The following is a 22,717-nucleotide window of genomic DNA, read 5'->3' as shown; positions in this document are numbered from 1 at the left end:
AGAACAAAGAAAATATACTTCTGTCTGTATCTAAGAGCACACTTCTGCCCTACCTACTGTAGCTCCAACTCTGAGCTATTTTAGCAGAAGTTCTAGTGCCATCTCCATCCATTCACCTGTTCAAACTTAGGTCGAATGGAACCCTTTTACCAGAAGATGGCTCAGGGGTAGAATGCAGGGACATGAGATGCAATTTTTTTACCCTCTGTATGAAGCTAACTGGCCCACCAGGAAACCAAACCATATGATTCTGGCTCCATTAATTCTGTGTTCTAACCGATTGAGTTTTCAAGGCACAAAACTATTACCAGAACATTGACTGATGCCAGTATGGCTTAGCAGCTCCAGTCATATTCTCTCCAGCCAATCTTCCGCTCACAACAGCGTGATCATGGTGCTCTACCCGCCTCCTACCCAACTTTATATCGTAGAAACATGCGGCATCTCCTGCCTTTGGAGACAAATATGTTACATGAGCACATGATTTTAAAAAAAAGCAAGTTAAGGACAGAACATAAACTTTGGGGGTTCAAAAAAAAGCTTGTGATGTTAACTAACATTTTCCATCCACAGGTCGGAAACATACCTACGGTATCAAAAACAGGTAAGCTTCCATTTTTTAAAAAAACATCAGATGCTTCCCCAAAGCTAACCTCAGTTCTGCATGCTCCAGCTTGCACTTATTTCTTCTCGGTCTGCCCTTTAGCAGAAACAGGGTATTTAATAACCAGGATTTGCAGAATATTTTTTCCTGTGTGGAAACCAGTTTTTAGATGTGACTGCCTCTTACCTAGAAATCTTTTCCAAGGTGAGATTTTTTTTTTATCATTCAATATTTATTCATTCATTCAGCAAGTATTTCCAGAGTATTTTCTCTGTACAGAGCATCATACTGTCTGGGCTGCAGAGACATGACATGCCTGACACAGACCCTGCCCACGTGGAGTGTACAAGCACTGAGGAAGGTGTGGCACTGTTGCACTGATGGTGTGCCACACAGGAGGAACGCAGTGAGTGAGCTCAGGGTTGCAAGCAGAGAGAGAACCCCCTGCTGGCTGGAGGTGAACAAGGCAAGCTTCACGGAGAATGTGGTGGCATGTTAGCTCTCTCACTCTTTATTCATCTTTGTGGCTATTCAGATACCCCCAAAGCAACCTAAAAATCCAACACATGAGCAGTGGCGAGATAAACTCTATGATCCACCAAATGGAGTATTATATAGTCATCACACTGTTCACAGAATTGGAAGCAATGTGGAAAAAACTTACATTTGAACGTTACGTGAAAGAGAAAAGAATACAAAGGTTTATATATAGTACACTTGCCATGACTGTCTACAACGAAGAAAAATACCTATGTGCTAGGAAACGAAGGGAAGGAAATACACCCAAATATCCGTGATTGCTGCCGAGGACGCCCTTTCTCCTTTTTGGCTGCGTTTTCCATACAGAGTATGTAGGGCTTTTATAACAATTGTAAAAAATCCAGTACAATGTATCTTTAAAAAAAAAATAGAGCTTTAAGGGAAAAACACCCTTCAAAATTCCTACGTCCTTGGTTGCAGAGTCCATAATCAAACACAATACACTTGTTATGATCTAACAATAGGGAAATTACCTCATGGTTCCTACATACTATAGTCTTGTTTGTGTTGTAACAGATTTTTAAAAACACCTAAAAATAGTACTCAAGGAAAATGAAAACGGAGTAATTTTCCTTTCCAGAGAATGTTACAAAACTGGACTCGTGTTCAGGCAAAAGGAACAGCAGATCAGTCTGAAAGCTGCACACACGCCCGTCAAGGGGATGCTGATGGCTGCTGCCAACAGCGGAACCGGGAGAGGCCTGCTTCTGTGGCCATGTGTGCCATTCACTTCCTTTTCCAGAAGCCTGTGGCCTGAGGCCAGACCTGATCCTGTAAACCGAACAGTTCACAAGCTTCTGCTGTCTACCCTCAGCTTCCAAACACAGAGACCCTTTTTGAGCAAGCTGCTGCTGAATCTCTGAGCAACACCAGGCAGACTTGCGCCCAGGCCCGAGCCAACGCACTGCATCTGGTCAGGCCATCCCCTCACACTTACCACCCAGATGTTAGAGCGGGCCTGGAGCTCTGCGTTTACCCGGAAGCCGCCAAAATCAGAGTCTATCTCTAATCCACCAGTCTTAGCCAACTCAACATTGGGCTCCAGGCCCACGGCTGCCACTATGTGGTCAGTTTCTACCTGAGGACAGAAAGAATTCAGTCAATGATCACAGTTTCCTCGTATACCTATGGTTGGAGCAACTGTATATCACGTCATTAAAAATTGGGGCTTTACCAAAAAATCACTGATTAACTCTGATAAAAAGGTTCTAAGTTCCATTTTATAAAGTGTCACCCCTGCACACATACATACCCCCTTCCATCCGAACAGAAATCTGCCACCCTAGGTCTCAAAAGTGTGTGACACACACAGGAAGGGGCTATGGGAAATGGTTCCCAGGTGTCTATGCTGGATCCCATCATTCTTATTTTAGTAGAGGACAGTTCATTCAGAAAATTATGACAGGTCAATGGCAACTGCCAAGACAACTAATCTATGGGTATCAAATGAAGGAGTAAGAATGAGGAAACAGGGCAGGGCAGGGCAGAGCAGGGTTGGAAGGTCTTCTGGCGGCCTGTCTTCCCCTCCTTACCTTCCGGCCATCTTTCAGCTTGATGAGTAACCTGCCACTGCTGACTCCAACTGATTGCACAATAGCACTGGGCAGCACCTTAACCCCCTCTGTGAAGGCAAATGAGACCTGAGGCTGAGCCTGTGAGCCCACCACCTTCACAACAACAGACGAGAGGCATCCCCCACAAAACCAGGACTCGTCAGCACACAGGTGGCCTTGGAGAGCCACAGGCACCCACACCCACAGTTCACTTCTGGCACTTTCAGGAATCCTGCATCAGATTCATAACACCTACATGAAGCCAGCTGACAGGAGAATGGTGGAAACTTTTTACCTGGCAGCTGGTAAAGCATATGTACAGGGGGTTCCCAAAGAAGCAAACTCTGCCAGTTCTAACTAACTCCAGGCAAGAGTGGGAGCATATGGAAAGAGTGTCTCTACCTCGTCGGACTTTTTCCATGGTCCAGTTGCTGAGGTATTCGGGGAGGACCTTCCCCATATTTCCTTTCTCAGGGAAAAGCTGAATCACTTCTGTGCCTGAGGCTCGAGCTGGGAAGAAGAAACAGAGTAGGTAAAGCGGGAGGCAAAGGCCAATCCCAGGAAGAGAAGTAAAGGGGCCAGCAATAGCCATCTACTGCACACAGGGCAAGGCCGCGACCTGGGCTGGAGCACCCATTTCTGGGCCACTAGGGCACAAGGGCATCCATCCACATGGCAAACACAACAGGTGCCAGAACTTGTCCCTGGATTCAGGAACATACAGTGAACTCAGTGCACTTACACCTAGGCTTACACAAGTGCCTTCCAAGCTCTGAATAGTATGTACGTTCCTGAGAAGATGCTCTGATATCACACAGCTGACAAATCATGCTAAGAAAAAAAAATGATTGCTGTGAAATATTCGAACTGGAACTCACAGATCAGTCAAGCTGCGAACCATCATGTGTCGGAAAGAAGTCTTTGACTTTTACGGGGAGCAGCAGTTCAAAGATACATGCAGTTCTTTATTCTACATTGCCCCTACCATCTTAATAACTCACTTCCCTTAATATTTTATTTCTCAGGAGTTCTGGCCTAGAGGTGAGAGGAAAAGGAAAGAAAGCGGCACTGCTCAGCTGCTTGGATGACAGCCTTTCAATCACTAAGGTGACCCACATCAGAGCTAAGCTCCGTGATTAGTTTTTCATCATGTAAACCTTAATCGACCCCTTTCTACTGATGCTGGCAAATGTATCTCTGAAAAGCATGTGCTATAAGGTCAGAGAAAGAAAATGGAGGTCACTCCCCAATACTCACCCTTTCTGCCAAGAGCACAGGCCAGTTCGCTACCAAGAAAGCCCCCACCAATAATCGTAATCGACTTGACTTCTCGGGAAATCTTCTCTAAGGTTCTAAAGTCTTCGATCTGTAGAATCACACCAGTTTAATCCATTGATTTCCCAAAGGGGTATACAATGATAATACTAGGAAATATTTTCTGATAAATCTTTGACAACAGTAATTTGCACATAAAATCTTCTCCTTGTATGAAGTGGCTCAATTACAGCTTCTATTTTATTGATGCAAATTTCTTTCTCCAATGTAACACTCTATTAACTAGTTCTCAACTGGCGACAGGCATGCCCCCTCTGCCCCAGGGAACATCTGACATTGTCTGTGGCATTTTTGGCTGTCACAGTTAGGGTGGTGAGATACTACTTGAAGCTAGTGAGTGGAGTCCATGGACACTGCTAAACACCCTACAATGCACAAGACATCCCCTCACCACAAACAGTTATCCAGTCCAAAATGCCAAGAGTGCCAAGGCTGACAAACCTTGTTGTACTAAGAATTTAAAGGATAGTAAAAATCTTTTCAAATACCTATAGAAGTGGCTGAAAATTTTCAGTTTTCATAAGTAGAACATGGTGTTAAGAAGCAACTCCTTCCTCTTTTTCACTTAGGTACTCTTAACTTTTTTCCCCAAAGTCTCCACAATAGCATTTGCAGTGAAAAATGCCAAGAGGTTCTAAGGAGTTCCAATGACTCAAATGCATCAGAAAAAAAGAAAAAAAAAAAACAAAACAACTGTGGAAGGGAAATCGGAAGGAACTATAACAAGCAATAAAAAAACACTAAATGTCTTTTTCACCCAGGAGCTCAAAACTCTTGAGTGAGGTATTTGAGGTGCAGAGAGAGGAAGTGATTTGCTCAAGGCCAGATAATAAGTCTGTAGAAGAGCCACAGATAGAACCCAGATCTCCCAATTCCCAGGTGGGTACTTGGGGCCACAAGATTATGCTACCTCTTCAAAACCGACAAAAGCACTAGAGCTGACAATTACCTTTCTGAAAAGTGTTGTTCTACTCTTCACCTCTGCTCCAGCCCTATCAATGGCAGAGAGACTTCTTGGAGTGCCTCCTGGAAATCAGAGGAGAAAAACCCTTTAGCCCAACAAGCAGAAGCTGGCCCAACAGAAGCATCAACTCGCTACAAGGTTTTGTTTTCCTTCCACTCATCCCTGCAGCAGGCTTTTATCAATTTCCTTCGAGAAATTGATTTTAGAGTCTCTCCTCAAAGGGCCCACCCTCCCTGTAGATGGCCAGAAGGCCTCACTTTTTGCTCCCATTCTCTTCTACTTTTTCATGAGGATTCACCAGAAAGCACAGTCATGTTTGTTGAAGCAACTGCTTCAAACCCCTCTCTTGATTTCTGGTTGAAAGTGGCAATGAAGCCATGAGGTTATATCACTTTCAGGGCAGAGGGCCAAGGCTAACAAGGGAAAGGCAATCCTTTTCAATAGCCATCCCTGCCTTTAGCAGAGGGAACAGTAAGGACTGTCCAGAGGGGCTATTGCTCAGATGCTTGTAGTTAGCTAGCCACGCTTTGCACTAAGGGAAGACATCCACTTCAGAGTCTGGGTTTCAGTTTTCTTAGAAACATCTTTACACTAAAACTCGAGGGAGCTCTATTGGGGAATGAAGCTATCTCCAGAAGTACTCACCTGTTGCAATCAAGCACTTTTCATAGGTTATTTGAGAGCCATCATTAAGTTTTGCCACATTGCCTCTCACATCCAGCTGTACTACCTGGTCCCGCCAAACATACACACACAGAGAGGGATAAATTCACTTTAAAATATTTTTATTGAGATATCACTCATACAACATACAATTCAGCATTTTTAAGTGTACAATTCAGTGGGTTTTAGTATATTCACAAGTTGTGTGGCCATCATCATCACTATATAATTCTGGAACACTTCCATCACCCTCCAAAAAAACCTGTACCTGGCAGTCATCAGCCCAATGAGAACAGTTACTTCTTGACCTAAGGTGATCCTTAAGAAACCTAATCACTGGTACCAATTTCTTCAAGGAGTCATAATTTCCTAAGTGGCCAACATCACAGTAAGTTCCTAGTGTCCCAAAGCTCATGCCCAAATTTGTGGGAATGGAGAATAGGGACAGACTTTTCTGCCTGGCTCTTTGGAACCCTTCTTTAAAAAAAAAAGTGGCAGCGCTGGGTCCTAGCTGTGGCCTCCAAACTCTTAGTTGTGGCACGTAGGATCTAGTTTCCTGACCAGGGATTGAACCCAGGCCCCTTGCATTGGGAGCACGGTCTTAGCCACTGGAGCACCAGCGAAGTCCACGGACCCTTACTCCTTTGTTAACAACTCTCTCGTATCCTTAACATTCTTGTAGGATGCTTTCTCCCAATTTCTAGCTTTCACTAAACCTGAGCTCCCCCCGCCCACACAGGACAGCTCATATGTAGAGATTGCTCACTCACTCACATTCCTCCCCATCACGAGGAAAGGATTATAGCTGCTGATGGTTCCAAGGTACTCTTGCGCCCTCATCCCCTCTGAAGGACACTGACCTATATCCCCTACAACTCAAGTGTTATCCGGCCTGCTCTTGGTCACCCCTCAGTCACTGAAGTCCTTGGCACCTGGCTCATATTTTTCCTCTATGCCACATCCAAATGCTCTCTCTTAAACTTCTACATAAAATATCTCACTCTTTGGTCACAGTCTGCCATCCTTCTAGCTTTCCCTCAGTCTCACTGGCACCTTTCCTTGTTTCTGATTTTCTCCATTTACCCAGTGGGCTGTTCCATTCCATCTAATCTGGGCCAATGGTAGATCTCTCAAAATGTGCTCTTGCCAGCATCCCTCATTTCCATGTACCCTGCTCCTTATGATGAAGAGCTTGAGTTTTGCAGTCAGGGAGACTGGGGTTTCTGGCTCCGCTCTACTCCTTATGAGCAGTGAGACCATTCATTCAAGACATATTTATTAAACACCTAGTATGTGTTGGGCTTCCCTGGTGTGGCTCAGATGCTAAGGAATCTGTCTGCAATATGGGAGACGTGGGTTCAATCCCTGGGCCGGGAAGTTCCCCTGGAAAAGAGAATGGCAACCCACTCCAGTATTCTTGCCTGGAGAATTCCATGGACAGAGGAGCCTGCTTGGCTATACAATCATGGTGTCATGAAGAGTTGGACATGACTGAGTAACTAGCACTTTCACGTGTCAAGTGCTGTGCTAAGTGCTGGGGACACAATGTTGAGAAAAACAGATATCTTGCTGCCTTCAGAGTGTAGCAGCCAAGACAGATAAATTTAATAAACACTATAATTAAGCGTGAGAAATGCTCTAATAAGGACAGTGCAGGTAGTGCTAGAAACATATGACAGGTGCACCGAGTCAAGCTGTCCGGGGGGCCATGATATAAACAGATGGGATGGGTGAGTAGCTACTTTAGCCACCTTTGATTTGTCCTGGGTAAGCTCCCTCCTCAATCCAACCCGTCGACTCAAACCTCTCAGGTAACCCACCTGGTATCCTAGTTTACTGCAAACACAAGTGAAGCCATTAGATGTGAGCTTCCTCAGCTTCTCATAACGGTTCCCACCTCCTAACCCCTGAATACAGACTTCACATCCTCTCTTCCAGTTACTGGGATGAGGTGGCCTTTCTGTCTCGTTTCTATGCCTGACTCTTACCCCTTCCTCTCTCTCCTGTTAGTCAGCCGCTCACTCCCCCATCTCTCTTGTGACATCTTCTACCTTAGCCCACTGACATGTTTAAGTCTGCCCCATCCTAAATGAATACTTTTGATTCAATGTATGTCCTCCTCCAGCTGTTGCCCAATGCCATCTCCCTTTTGTCATTTAAACTTTCTGAACGAGTAGTTTCTCCACTTTTCTAACTTCACAATGATATCTGAACAGCTAAATGTAATGGGTCATTTTAGAATTCCTTTGTTAGCAGATTCTTTTGCTGTGGTAATACTCTGGCTCACATCCTCCTTCTTGAAACTCTCTCCAACCCTGGCCCCGGCCCTGGGCTCGCCTCATCCTGCCCTTTTAATACTTCTTTCCTAGTCTCCTTTTAGGAGACTTTTTCTTAAGCCTGTTTCCTGAAATTTGGGTTCCGCAGGGCTCCATCTTTGCTTCACTCCTCTTCTGCATGACTGCCTCAGTTCTCCATGGGGGAGGGCCTCACACCTACTCTCCTGGTCTCAATTCTGACTCGTATGCAGATGATCCCGCATCCACAACTGAGCCCAGAATTCTACTCTGAACATTACAGTCATGTATCCAACATGCCCTTAGGGCATGTCCACGCAGATATTCTAGTTCATACTTAGTTCAAAATGAAATGTCATGTCCCCCTTAAACTAGGTCTTCCTCTTGCAATGTCTCTCTCACATGGGGGTGTACTACCATCTACCACACAAGCTGAAAATCAGAAAGTCATCTTCGCCTCTCTCTTCTCTCATGTTCTTCCTCCAACTGGTCACCACCACACCCCGCCAAGTTTGACTTTATGCTTTTAGTCTGTTCCCTACTCTTCATCACCTTTCTGTTAGGAAGCTATACAATGATGGTATTAGGAGCTTGGGCTCCGGAATCAGAATTCTCCAATCAGAGAGAGCTGGGGCTCAAATTCTGCCTCTACTACTTATTAACTATGTAATCTCAAGCAAGATACTTCACCTCTTTTAAATCTCCATTTCTTTCTCTGTAAAACGGAAATGCTAATAGTGCCCACCTCCTAAGATGATTGTGCAGGGCACCACGATGTAATTAAACGCACATAAGGCATTTTCATACTGTGCTTACTTCTTCTTAATCACCATCAGCACTCCTGCCCTTATGTGGACGCCCACCATCTCTCACATGGATTATTAAAAAAAATCTTTGAAATGGTCTCTTTCTAGTCCTGTTTCCCTGAAATCCATTCTCTTCACAGCCAACCGAGTGATTACTTAAAATTCAACCCAACTGCTTTATATTCTTGTCTAAAACTCAACAGCTCCTCAGGGTCAATGCCATAAAACTCAAGATCTTTCACATGACAGAGCTCGACCATCAGGCCACTGCCTAACTTCCTGCTTTCTCATCTCCTGTCACTCCTTAACTTTCTGCTCTATCAGTCTTGAGCTGCTTGTGTTTCCCTGCACCAAACATGCTTTTTCACCCCCTTGTGCCTTTTCTTAAGTCTTTTTCTTAAGCCTGCTTATGTTATTCTTTTTCACTTAAATGCTCTACACTTTTCTCTAAGCTGGTGAATGCTACTTCATTCCATCATATTCCCCATTCTATGGAAGGAGACTGCCTTCTCCAGGAAGCTTTTCCATCATTATACTGGGCACACTTCCTAGTAATTCCCACAATATATCGCATTTCTTTCTTATTCCAAATCGATGTTATGATTATCTGCTCACATTTTTGCCTAATACTGTTAGCCCCTAGAAGGCAGGGCCTGTGTGCTACACATAGGGGATACTTAATACAGTCTTCTTACCAGCTTATCCACCAACCCATATCCATCTTCTCTGCCTAACATCCCCATATAGGAGAAATGAACCTGTCCTTATCAAAGGTCAGTGCCTCCACTCAAGTTCTGGATCCCATCTCTTCTGGGCCTTTCTCCTCCTGATAGCCCTTCCCTCTCTACTGGAACATTGCCAGTAGTTTATAGACACACTCTAGACCTCCTTCCTGTTAACAAACACAAAACAAAATGCAAGCAAACAAAACCCTCCCTGAACCCTAAACGCCCTCCAGTCACTGACCACCCCCGTATTCAGGCACTCACCTTTGTAAAGTCCAACAATATTTTCCATGCTGATGTCATGCCTGAATTATTTTTACTATCCTGAATAATATACATTTGTCAATCTCCTGCCATCAATAATCCCAAAGAAATGTTAGTGTGGAAAAACAGAAAGAAGGAGGAAAGGCAGAGGAGCCAATCAGGAGAAGGAACGACCTCAGAGTCATGATCCCCAATGACCTGACTTCCTGGGAAGGTTTAGCTAGCCTGCTACTCTAGGCTAGAGACAGTGCTTTCCCCAGGGAGACACACTAATTAGTACAGACTGGCAATATTAAACCTTAAAATGACTTGCTCTTTCTTTGATGAACTACAGTGACAGACAGATGGAAGGGATAGTGGGAATGCAAGTCACCATCCTTGCTGTCCCTGTGGGCACATAGGTGGAGCTTGACTAAGAAAGCAGCCTACTAGCTTACCTTCTTCCCAGTGAGGACGGCCACACCACCATTTTCAACATGAGGCAGGTCCTGAGCAGAGACGTAAAAAGAAGGTGGCTGGAAATATATGCTGTAGAGAGAAAAGAGAGAAATGGTTGTAAGTACATGGAATGGCTATCAACTTCCCCCAGAGGTTCAGAAAAAATTGGTTCCACCACGGAAAGCTTTCAGGAATATTTTCTCAAGCAGGTGCCCAAGGGTACTAAATCTGGGTCATGGGAACAATCTGGATACATTCTTGGCTCCACCAGCTTTGCAGGAGGGATGGTTCTGGTATCTAGGGGGTAGAAGCCAGGGATGCTGTGAAACATGAACAGTATGCAGACCAGGCCCCTAAAGCAAAGAATTATCCAACCCTTAATGTCAATAGTGCCGAGGTTGAGAAATCGTGCTTTGCATTTAGGTTCCTTTCAAAGTCAGGACTAGAGGAGTGGCTGAGGAGCTGGTACTCACATCCACCCACATAAGCTGTCCAGGATGGCACTGATCACTGGACAACTTGGTCTAGCTCCTGAGATGATCTCACCCCAAACAGCAGATACCGTCTATGAGGGATTAATTAAGGGATGGGTAACCTGGAGAATCCCATGGACAGAGGAGCTGAGGGGGGTGCTACAGTTTGTGGGATCGTACAGAGTCAGATGTGACTGAGCACAACAACCTAATTGGAGGGCTTCCCAGGTGGCTCAGTGGTAAAGAATCCACCTCCCAGTGCAGGAGATGCAAGAAACGTGGGTTCAATCCCTGGGTCAAGAAGATCCCCTAGAGGAGTAAATGGCAACCCACTCCAGTATTCTTGCCTGGAGAATCCCATGGACAGAGGGGACTGTAGTCCAAGGGGTTGCAAAGAGTTGGACACAACTAAGTGATTAAGCATACACACGTAATTGGAAGTATGCATCCTGCTTGATAACAGACATGATATGAGTGAGGGAGGCAGGTAGATCTATAAAATTTAGTCCAGTGTCAAAGGGATCCATTAACGAGGAAAAAAACTGATACCCAAGAACATGGTACTGGACTCAGGAGATCCAAGGAGCCTTTTAAAGGAAAGGGCTTCTTGATCTGTTCCTAAGTCTCTCATGCAAAGATTTTAATAAAGAGTTTCTTCCTTAGCGTTCCCACTGTATCCCTGCAATTCTGAATGTCTCCTGGGGCATCAAAGAAAGTGCCATAGAACAGTGTCTTTTGTTCTGCTTTTATGGGACATACCTAGGCAAGTGTGAAGACATGACAACACAGGCTGAGCTGCTCTTCGAAGTCTAACACAAGGTCCTGGGAACAGAGGCATGAGTACTTCAGAGGCCAACATTATAACTTCAGTTATTGATAGCACTGGTTAACAGAATCCAGGACTCTTGCCACTACAGCCTGGTGTTCACTCTAAGCTATACACTCGCTCTAAGTGTGTACTACAGTGGACTCTGGAGTGTTGCCAAGTCACCTGTCTTATGTGCTGTGTGCAGTTCCTGCTAAATCCTGTCTTACTCTCTGTGCTGAAGAGACAGTACAACCAGCTGAAGTTGCTGGTTGGGCCCATTTTACATAAGTGAACAGACCTTCGCTCTTTTCCATTCCATTGTTTGAATCGTAGTGTCTTTGTGACATTCGGGTCATCTGAAAACCATAGTTCTTTTGAAAGAGGAGGTCTCATGTAAGGCAGCTCAGGATCTTCAGATACAATCAGTACCTTTGGACACAAAATAATGATACTTATCACAGCCAAGTTGTTTAAGAGGCAAATGTCAAAGTGCTCATGTTGGCTAAGTGTTTGTGGACCACACAAGCAAGACAGTCAAGCAAGACATGTCAAGCAAGACAGTGTGTGCCTTACCCTGGCTCCAGGATCCCGAGCCCGGATGGATCTGGCTGCAGCAAAAGCAGCAGTGCCTCCACCGATGAGCAGGAATGGAACATGACTTGGTATCCTAACTTGGGATTGTGGCTCTCCTTCCAGAGCTATAAGCAAAAGATCAGACAAGGAGAATATTTTTTAAGTCTCAGATGACTCCTTGCCACTATTAAAAAAAAATCACCTTGAACTTGACTCAATCCTTTATATAAAAAGCTAGCAAAACACTGCAATTACATTAATCTTAACAAACGTCACATCTTCTGAAATGACAGCAACAGGAAGCATCCCTTTGATAAGTGAAGAATATTCAAAAAAAGAGGTGAATGATGTGGCCAAGGTCATTGACTCACTAAGCCTCTCAGAACTAGAACCTAGCTTCAATGCTTAGCTATTTCTCAAATATACTAGAAAGTATAGATTTGAAGGCTTCTGCCCTGCCCATTTAATTTCTTAATGGCCAACAGGAAAATATCAAGTTCAGTTTCACCTTTTGTTAGTAATAATGGGGGAAAACTGAGCAGATCAATTGGGGATTACTAAACAATGTTCAAGAAAACGGAGGTGTTATGGAGGAAAGCAGTGGAAATGGCCTACCTGGAATTGTGGGGTTTATTAAAGGATTAAAACATTCCTGAGAAATCAAGCCAGAAGTGTGGGATGGAAACGATGGCTAGCGCTACATGCTTTAGGCAAACACACACATCGTGAACAACTCCGAACTCCAAAGACTCACAAGGGGAACAAAACAGACCAAAAGAATATCCTCACTGGGGGAAAAAAAGGCTTTCATCTCTTTTCCAAAAAGTATCTTTGCCAAGCTTGTATTTTTTAATTTAAAGCTTGCCTTTTAAGAGTTTAATATAAAGAAAAACAACCAATCACTAATCACAAAGTTTATTCTCAAACCTAAATTACAGTCAAACACTTGTAATACCATAGTTTCTGGAAGTTTACAATTTCACAGTATCATCATGTCAACAAGATACCTGCAAAACACAGCAAATTGTCTATAATTTTCGCTTTATATATTGAGTCTCAAATCATACTCACCAGATGATGTGGCTCTTTTCTGTTTCTCTTCTGGTGTCAGCCCTAACCCTGAAATTCTTTCATTGTATCTTTTTTTGTCATCTTTTATTGTCTTGTAGGCCTGTAGACCCAAACACGGAGAAAATTTATTTCATCATAGAGCTAGCTAGCACACATCATAAGTAACATTCATTATCTTTCAATTAAATGAGAAGCTTTTGTCTATATGAAGTTAGTTCTTCTGTGTTAGAATCACTAAGGCAAAAATATTTTCTTAAGAAATAAAAAAAAAATTTAGTGTGTACACACTTGGTGTGGAAAGAATACAGGTAAGCAGATGAAAATGTTCCAGTTTCAGATTTCCTTAGGCTCTATGTGAAGAATTGTCCTTACATTTAATTCTGAAGGTACAGCTGAAGAAAAAAGAAAAGTACTTTATACTGAAAGAATAAAGTGCTAGGAAGACCTAAACTTTATAAAAGAGGTTTTAGACTCTGCTGGATACTAGCTGTGAAACCAACCTATAGGGTCCTGGGTAGGAAGCTGGGCCATAAGTTCTCTTGGAAGATGTCCCAAGTTATGTAAGTATCACAGAACTTAGATGACATCCTGAAGCATGACCACCAGTAAGCCTAGTCTCATAGAGTAACTCATCTTTTCCTCAAAGGCCTATTCTTTAATGACACTCAGATACTTAATGGGCAAACATCTCACTTAAACAACTACTGTATTTAAAATATACTATCTTCTCTATCCTTTCAAACTGAAGGGCTAGGCTTTTTTTACACAGCATTAGAATTGACTAGTTTTCTTTTTTTAATTCAGCATCAGAATTTATTGAAGATCTTTTTAAAAGCAGTAGGGAAGAACAACTTGTTTTCATTATAACACTTGCTCTTTTTGTAACCCACAGGGTCAACAAGACAGAAATTTAAGTGACCATATGTCAGCTGAAATCCCACATTATTAATTAATTGGAGGAAAAAGTAAGGATAATCAGAGGAAGTAGCATAAAAACATGTTTTAAGAATAATATGAGCCTCTTACAGAGCAATCCACTAGGCAATGAACTGCATTAAGGAACCTGAACTCAGATTTGCACTTGACATTTATCAGCCTGGAAACATCTAATATACAACATGAATGGATTAGAAAATTAAGTGCTGTATGTTAAAAGATAATGGTTATTCCTTGAATTTACCACTAAATTCATAAGCTGAATTCAAGTAACACTAATTTCAGGAAGAGGTTTTTTTTTAATCTTGACAGAAGATATTATATACAAGTCCAGCATTTACTCATTCCTTGAAAAAATATTTATTTTAAGAAAGGGATTTCTACCTAAAAAGATGGCTTAAGCTGATCACTGTGAGTGAACAGAGAAATAAACTGGGGTCATGTTCACACTGAGACAGATATCCAATAATAGCCTAGGCCCTCTCACACCTCCTATTGGCTTCACACATCAGGGAAGAGGAGACCAAGAAATACCTTGAGGTTTACTGGGGAAAGAACAAGAAAGAGGTTTGTCATATATTTATATATTTAGCTTTTAAGTAAATGCTCTGATATAAAAATAAATTACAGACCTATTATATAAAAATTAACTTTTCCCCCAAGTGTCTCTCTCTCCCCAGTTTGCAGATTTCCAGTCAGTGACATGAATATACATCAGGTTAAAAAAAACTACAAAATTCTGAAATACGTTAGCAGACAACTGTTCTAAACAGATGAATATAATGGCATCTATTCCACTTAAAGGAATATGAAAGGTAACAGTTCATTTTCTGAGTGAGGCAATGTGGTCCTATCAGTTGAACACTGGCTCAAATATTAAATCTCATCAAATATTCTAAAGGCCACTTTGGCTCTGTGTGTGTGTGTGTGTGTGTGTGTGCATGCACACTCAGCAGTGTCCGCCTCTTTGCAACCCCATGGACTGTATGTAGCCCACCAGGCTTCTCTGCTCACTGACAAATCTAAGTCACCTCAGATCATGTTTTAAATGATTTAAAATGTAATCTAAAACAAAACACAATAGTTTGATAAGTTGTAGGTAGACAAAAGCTTATCATTTAACCTAAAAGCACCATAATACAGCAGCTTTATTATTACCAGTGTTGGATAAACACAGAGGGCAATGAGGCATTTAACTGAATTGCTTGAGAGGAACTTGTGCTTCACAGACATTTCTAAGACAAGAGGAAGCAACAGTATGAGTGGCCCTGTTCTGTGGCCTGGCATTAAGAGATTCGCCTGGCCAGCTCTGTGGAGGCCATCCAACTCTGGTACAGCAACATGAACCAGAGGTTTAATGGGTTTCAAATGTTACAAACATATCAGATACGAACACTTTACATCTGTTTCTGAATGAATGGGGTGGAACTGATGGGAAAAGTTGAGAGAGCTATGAAATGGAAAAGTTAAGGTTTAGAGGGTAGTGTCTAAGTAATGAAGGAGAGGCATTTAAGAAAGCAGTTGACACAAATGCACTAGCTTATAGCACTTCAGCCACTAGTTTGACCAAATTACATACAGATTACAAAAGGGACACTGCCAAATGAATTTAGTTGAAATAGAGGCTGGCGGTGAGTGTAGAGAACACTGTAACTTCTATGGCTTTTTGGACCTCCTCAGAAGCATTCAATAAAATGCCCTTTCACAACAAAAGTAGGGTTAATTTGCTGTTTCCCACAAAACACAGAAATTATATTTTACCTAAAATAATTCAAAATGGATGGTGTTCAAGTCACCTTTACTTGCTTACTCAATGTTTACTCTTTGAGACTATCTTGTTAGATATGCAGCACTAAAGCACAATATAATTTAGCATCATAAAAAAAGAATTATGAAATTGGCAAAAGTTTCAAAGACAGGGTTGATGACGAGGATTTATAGCAATCATTAAATTAGATATTTCCAGTAAGACTTTAAGAGTTTGAAGAATGAGATTTGAGGACTCCTTAGTGACTGACAATGTCCCTTTAATAAATACCTAGAAAGCACATGCCGTGAATGTTTCATCATGTTCTAATGGATCAAGTTTTCATTAGTGCCATGGTTTCACCCACCCTACCCCCAAAATATATTTGAGTGTAAGTATCTTACATAATAAACTCCTGCCCCAGTGACTGTTGCTCCTACAATTAAGAAGTATACTAGGCTGCTGCCATCTTTCCCAGAAGCACCTGTAGACGCTAGTGATCTAGAAGGGGGTCCTAGATGATGACACTGCACAACTGTAGGCAAAGATAAGGCCAAGAAAGAAACAAAGGAAAATAGAAAAAGCACTAAGTATTAATGAAGAAACATTCAATATAAAGGCAGGGAAGTGTTTTTGGTTACCCTGTGCTAAAAAGAAAAACAAATGCTGTTCCAGGATTGGAGGAGAATGTATATTTCCTCAAAGTCTGTCACCAGACAGAGCTCACCTAGTTCTTACTCTGATTCAACTCACAGCTGGCAAGAGCTATCTACTTTCCTTGTGCATTTGGAGTTAGGTCAGAGAATGATCATCTAAGTGACTTCAAATAATTTTCATGTCCCCTCCTTTTTTTAACGCAGTGATTGAATAACAAAGATAAGTTCACCCTCTTACCAATGTAGAAAGAACTAAAATTGTAATGTTGTCCAACCATTTGCTCTCAATAAGTAAAATAAACAGCTTCTTTCAATCAAGGGCATTACTAGGTGTTATCTAAGTTGGTTCACTCAACCTTACATGATCCAGCTTTAGACTGATCTGCTTAGTCACAGTAAACTCTGCCAAGTTAAAAAAAAATGCCCACAGAATAATTCCTCTGTCACCAGCTAAGCTGATCACAGTTCATTTAAGGGGATATTATTGTGGTAGTACTACATAACAGTTTAAAGCACATTTTTCACCTCACACAAACTCCATCCTAAACCTGGAGATACTAGACTTAATTCTATAATTTAGTCTTTGGATGAGGTTCCTGGATAAGTTTTCCTTTCAGGAATGCTGAACTGAAAGTTATTGTTTTTAAATGGTTATTATCCCAAACCAAGGAAAAATACAATATTTGGCAAATGGGTCAAAATCAAATATTGTGCTAAGGAGCTGCAATGAATTTTGACCTTATTCATAGGTTAGTGCATTATATCCAAGAGAAAATGTACAATTTCGTAGATTAGTCAAATCTAAGGAAACGCAGAAGCTTTCAAGTAAAGAGTAAAAAAGACAAGTGCAAAGAGCAAAGATCAACGAGAGATGAAATTTCAGTCATTCCCAAATTGGTTCTCACAGACTATTAGACAGTAGGCACTCTAAAGAAGGCTCTTTGGAAATTCTTCCAAAAAGAGAAAGGAAAATTAGTTGTAAAAGTCTTAAAGCAGAGTAGTACTGAGTCTATTAATGGGAGCTGTTTGGCAGCTTCTTTACACAAGCTGCTTTTCTACTTACATATGCACCAGCTCCTATTGTTGATAAGCCCACAATAAGGACTAATACAGAATTATCGATTTTGCCCCCTGATGGACCAGAGCTAGCCATTTGTCTTGTCATCTGGAGTTCTAGAGGAACATGCCATCGCTGGAACAAGTTGCCTAAGGAACACAATTTATTAAGACACACACACATACAAAAATAAAATAGTTAATACATGTTTATGACTAAACGTCAATGCATTGCACAAGTAAAGACTTAAATGCACATTGGGCTGTGTCATATTCACTGTTAAATGGCCAAGGGGAAAAAAAAAACTTAAAACTGTACACACAAATACAACAGATATCAGAATGTACACTCTAAAGTTGTTGGAGTTCTACAAGTATAATTTAATGCTGTCCAGGGAGGAATTTATTGCTTCCAGAATAGGTAATGAAAAACACGGGCAGTTCATCAAATACTTCTCTCTTCACATCTTCACCATAAATGAAGCAAACATGGAGAGATGACTGAATAGACAGATATAACAAGTTAACTACAGGCTATCTGGGACACTCTAACAATCATTTAAGGAGTAATTTAAATGGCTGGCTCAAACCTTGCACAAATAGACTCCAGCAACACAATCTAACCAGAATAGACTTTAGCCTTGTGGGAAAGGTAATGTGTCCTGGAAGACTGAAATGCTAAATCTCAGAAGAAAACCAGAAAAAAAATTAGGTAAATTTATCTCCCCCAAAGAACTGAAGAATTTTGGATTATATTTTTTAGAATGACAAAATTTAAAATATCCACTGGCTACTTGGCTCTTAGTCCTCCAAAATAATACAAAGATAATGTTGATGTAGAAACTCGGAATGGCTATTAAGAATCTGAGGATCATAACAATGCTCACACATGGAAATGTCAGAGTTTCATAGTCTTTATCCAGGAGGATGCTGGCATTTTCAAATGAAGGAAGAAGGTCCCAGCACCTTCCCTGCTTGTGACAGTCTTCATGTTGACTACTGACCTAGAACAGGGGTTTGCAAATTTTTTCTGTAAAGAACCAGATAGAAACTATTTTCAGCTTTGCAGGCCACACAGTCTCTGCTATAACTACTTAATTCTGCTGATGTTGTGCCAAACCAACCACAACATAAAAATAAATGGGTGTGATTGTGTCCCAACGAAACTTTGTTAGTGGACACTGAAGTGTGAATTTTAAATAATTTTCAAAAAATCATCTATTAAAAATTTTCTTGAGCCATCTTAAAAATGTAAAAACCAATTTTAGCTCAAGGGGCATAGGAAAGCATGTGGGTTTGGCCTGTGGGCTGTAGTTTGCCAATCCTAATCTACAGCAGTGGTTCTAAAACTTGAGTGGGTGGGCATCAGAGTCCCCCAGAGGGTTTATTAAAGCATGGAAGGCCAGACCTACACCACCCCCACCCCAGAGTCTCTGAGCTGGAGGATCTGGGATAGGGCTCAAGAAATAGCATTTCTAATGAGTTCCCAGGTGATACTGATGCTGCCAGTCTACACTTTGAGAATCACTGGTCTAGAGGCAAGTAGCTATGTTCTGATCTGACCAAGCTTTAAAAAACAGAACAGCGCCGGTAGCTGGTCCATATGTACTTGCAGAAATTCAAAATAGGGAGCTTTTCCCCAGCTTTCACAATTACAGGGCTCAGAGGGGTATAAACATGTCCAAAACGCAGCTGCATTCTCTTACCTGAAATCCTTGGGAACATGGGCATCCCAGAACTTAGAATTATTAGGTGGTAAGTATATAATGCATATACCATATAGTAAGTAACACCCAGCACAATAAGGGGCAGCAACCCAGTCACATGCATTAATGTTTCTATGACTGATCACAATTAAGAGAATAAACAAAAGATTCTAAATTAACTTCTTTCCAGTTCAGGTTACAAAAACTTGACAAATGAGTTCTAAAAACTTGAGTTTTTTAGTCCTATTTTCATTTCTAAGTTATAGATAAGAAACTATGGATCTATATTCTTAGAACTGGAAATGTCTTTTTCTCTACTGTTTTTATTTCTTACCTGTTTTAGAATCTTTCATCACTGAATGAAATAAAATGGCTTATATTTGGGAACAACAACAAATCATGAAAATAAAACCATGGGCAAGGGTTGAGAAGCTTATCTCAAACTGGGCAAGCTTTTGATTTTCAGAGTCCATAAAAATGATGAAGCATCAGAAATAGAAACTGACAAATCTCAGGGCTTAGAAAATGAAACTGGGTAGAAAAAGTCCCACATGGTTAGATACAGTACAATGAATTTAGTTGTCTCTTACCTCCATCCCAAGTTTTTTTTTTAACTGAAAATAAATGTTTTTACAATTCCATTTATTCCTCTAGAAGATCCTAAATCTAAAAACCATAACAACTTTAATATAATAATTTAAGTTCAGCAGTTTTTGCCTCAATTTGAAAAAAAAAAAAGACATTTAAAAGCAAATTGACTTTTACAAAAAGGAAATGGGTTTACAATTACACTACTGCTTGAAAAGAAATATAACACAATACAGTCATTAACAAACCAACTTTTTATATATCTAGTGACTTTAATTTTGTAAAAGGTGATAATGTTATGGATATTCATATTTCCCTCCAATTTTCTTTTACCTATAAAATTATTCCCACACCTTTCCTACCACAGCCTCAGAATTTTAGGAAATCTTATATAAAGACTGAAATATGCCTTTTCACTTGTCTTACTAATGTGGGAAAGCCCCTTTACTACTAGCCTTCTCATTGCACCAATCTACTTATTTTAAATTTTCTGCAGTCAGACCACATGTACCAAAGTAGAGCGTTCTTCCTCACACTTATGATTTTTTTAAACTGATCATTTATACATAATAATATGATTGCCATTTTGGCGATAATTAGACCCTCTACCATGTCATATAATTATCATTTCTTTGTAGTTGTTGGAATAATTAAGATCTAGTTTCTTAGCAAGTCTGATACTATAATACAATATTATAATCTATATTCATTATATCATGCAAGGATTCAATTCCTGTAGGAGTTTGCTCAATAAATGTTTCATGAATTAATGAATAAGATAAAGAAATAGAAATTCATCCCAGTTCTACTGATAAGGACTGAACATTTTGAAGAAATTTTTGCAAAGAAGTTTTGAATACCACAGGCTAGCGTTAGAATAGTACCTAAATCAACAAATTCACTGCTGTAGGTTTCATAATCTCCTATTTTTCCATACACCCAGAAACCCTTTTCCACAAATACATCCATACAATTGAGGCACCCAGAAATTTCAAGTGGTTAGGAGGTCTAATATTGTCTTGAATCTTGTTTTCTGAACATCAAACTTATTCTTCTGACATGTCTAAAACACAAGATCGGACAAGCCTAGGTGATGTGTCCATTGCAGCTAAATGAAACACTCCGAAGAAAGGTGAAGAAAAATGATTTTGGTGACACACAAAAAATCTAACTGTATTCTGCAAAGTTAAGTCCTTCATAGTACTAGGGTTCAGTCACTGAGAATTTACCATGTACCAGACTGTACAAAATGCTGAGGACACAAAACTAAATGTGACACAATTTGTGTCCTCGGGTAGTGCCTAGTTTAGGAGGGGAGAATGGCTGTAACTATTCTGAATATCAGAAAAATGGGCTTGACGCAAATCACAAGAGATTCAAGGTTGCTCAGTTTGGCTTTTTAATCTTTAGGTCAGTGGCACAGAAGGGAGTCATTATTCATTCAGAATAGCAGCTTCCAAACTTTCCCTATCATTCGAATTACATCAGCAGCCTTGTTAAATATAAATTCCCACGACTCTCTTCCAAAGATTCTCATTTGGTACAGTTGGGGTTGGCTGGCCCTCTACTTTAACTTATTCGACCAGGCAAGTTTTGGAAACACAAAAGTTACAATATACAGCAACTCCCTTAAAATATTAGCAAACATCTAGAAAAAAAGGTTGACTTGCTAAAATTTTCTTCTGGAAAGTTCTGTCCCAGCAAAAGGAGTGGGTAAAGGCTTGTCTTCTAAGCTTCAAGAAAGTGTCATTTGGCAGTGTCCAGGAAGTCTGGATCGTTGCCCACAAGGAATTCAGTTTCTTTTTTAAGACAGTGAAAAAGGTTCTGAACAGAGCAAAATGTTCAAACATCTGACCCTCAGGTCAGGGGTCAGTGACGAGTTTGATCACATCGGTAGCACAATGTTTGATAACGAAATAAAAAACTACAGAACAGAAAACATCTATTACCTATCTAACCCATATGCTCCTCAATTCTGAATGCCGACACAAAATGGTTACTATAAATTACCTTCAATCATTTCTGGAAAGAGGCAGAGCATCCAAATATAGTAAATAACCAGATAGTAGCAATTATCGTTTTAAGGCAAAAGGCAACATATAATGCAAATGAACTCTACAATAGTGACAGGTATGGATGAGATGTTCCAAAGTAGGTTTAAAGTTTGCTATAATCCTGGCAAAGAACTAGTGGGGAGGGAGGGGAAAACAGGAAGGGGAAATGGCCTATCTACAAACATGCCTCTCCCTGATGTATGTAAAAACATATGGTGAACTATGGATACTATGGGCGAAATAATTCAGATTAAGAACAATTAGTCATCAAGCCACAAAACAAGGTTGGTTCCTAAAACGACAGAATCATTTATTTTTGAAATTGTAACCCCACCCCCACCCATTGCTAAAGATAATAAGGTTATCCTCTGGTGCTTGGCCAAAGGACAAATAACTGTATACAAAGAGATGGATGGATCTGTCAAGAAGTCAGTATATACTCTACAGCAGACTGCCTTAAAACAAAGTCATACAATGGAAAAGAACACTTTTAGTGAGTATATTTCAGTAGTTCTAATATCACCAACCATCTCAAACGTCTCTTAAATCAATTCACCTTTGCAAATCCACACTTAATTGATGAGAACGTTTGTTTAGACTTCAGAATGCTGGCAAAAGTTGTGAGTTTTAGGCAAAGTAAGTACACAAAGTTTGAAAGCCCAGTGTGGATGAAAATTGTCAGCTTACCTAAATTTCTGTGTAAATTTCTGTCCAACTTACATACAGCATCCTCAATTCAATGCACAAAACCCATACAGATGACATCATAGACAGGATGTTAGTTTTTCAAACCTAATCTAGTTTTTCAAACTTCTGCAAAGGCAGAAGTGTTAAGTTTCAAGAGCAACACACCTTACGACATA

At 40.8% G+C, this 22,717-nt stretch overlaps 1 protein-coding gene across 3 annotated transcripts in view; it reads right to left on the bottom strand.

The window, feature by feature from the left end:
- Positions 1–22,717, bottom strand: part of AIFM1 (apoptosis inducing factor mitochondria associated 1) — a 28,225-nt gene that overhangs the window by 4,051 nt on the left and 1,457 nt on the right. Inside the window, exons 2-13 of one of the 3 annotated variants that reach the window (XM_068962015.1) lie at positions 17,514–17,656; positions 13,112–13,211; positions 12,041–12,165; positions 11,766–11,896; positions 10,186–10,276; positions 5,642–5,726; positions 4,982–5,058; positions 3,955–4,063; positions 3,100–3,207; positions 2,677–2,765; positions 2,082–2,222; positions 309–451 (exon numbers count right to left, since the gene is read on the bottom strand). In XM_068962015.1, coding sequence (XP_068818116.1) covers positions 309–451; positions 2,082–2,222; positions 2,677–2,765; positions 3,100–3,207; positions 3,955–4,063; positions 4,982–5,058; positions 5,642–5,726; positions 10,186–10,276; positions 11,766–11,896; positions 12,041–12,165; positions 13,112–13,211; positions 17,514–17,656 — 1,342 coding nt within the window. Of the gene's footprint in view, positions 1–308; positions 452–2,081; positions 2,223–2,676; positions 2,766–3,099; positions 3,208–3,954; positions 4,064–4,981; positions 5,059–5,641; positions 5,727–10,185; positions 10,277–11,765; positions 11,897–12,040; positions 12,166–13,111; positions 13,212–16,198; positions 16,330–17,513; positions 17,657–22,717 lie in introns of all 3 variants that reach the window. The other 2 variants (XM_068962016.1, XM_068962017.1) reach the window with 2 other exon arrangements.

This window comes from Capricornis sumatraensis, chromosome X (genome assembly GCF_032405125.1).
Source record: "Capricornis sumatraensis isolate serow.1 chromosome X, serow.2, whole genome shotgun sequence".
NCBI classification, from domain to species: domain Eukaryota; kingdom Metazoa; phylum Chordata; class Mammalia; order Artiodactyla; family Bovidae; genus Capricornis; species Capricornis sumatraensis.
The sequence above is the reverse complement of the archived record's forward strand: the minus strand, read 5'-3'. Positions and strand labels throughout refer to the sequence as shown.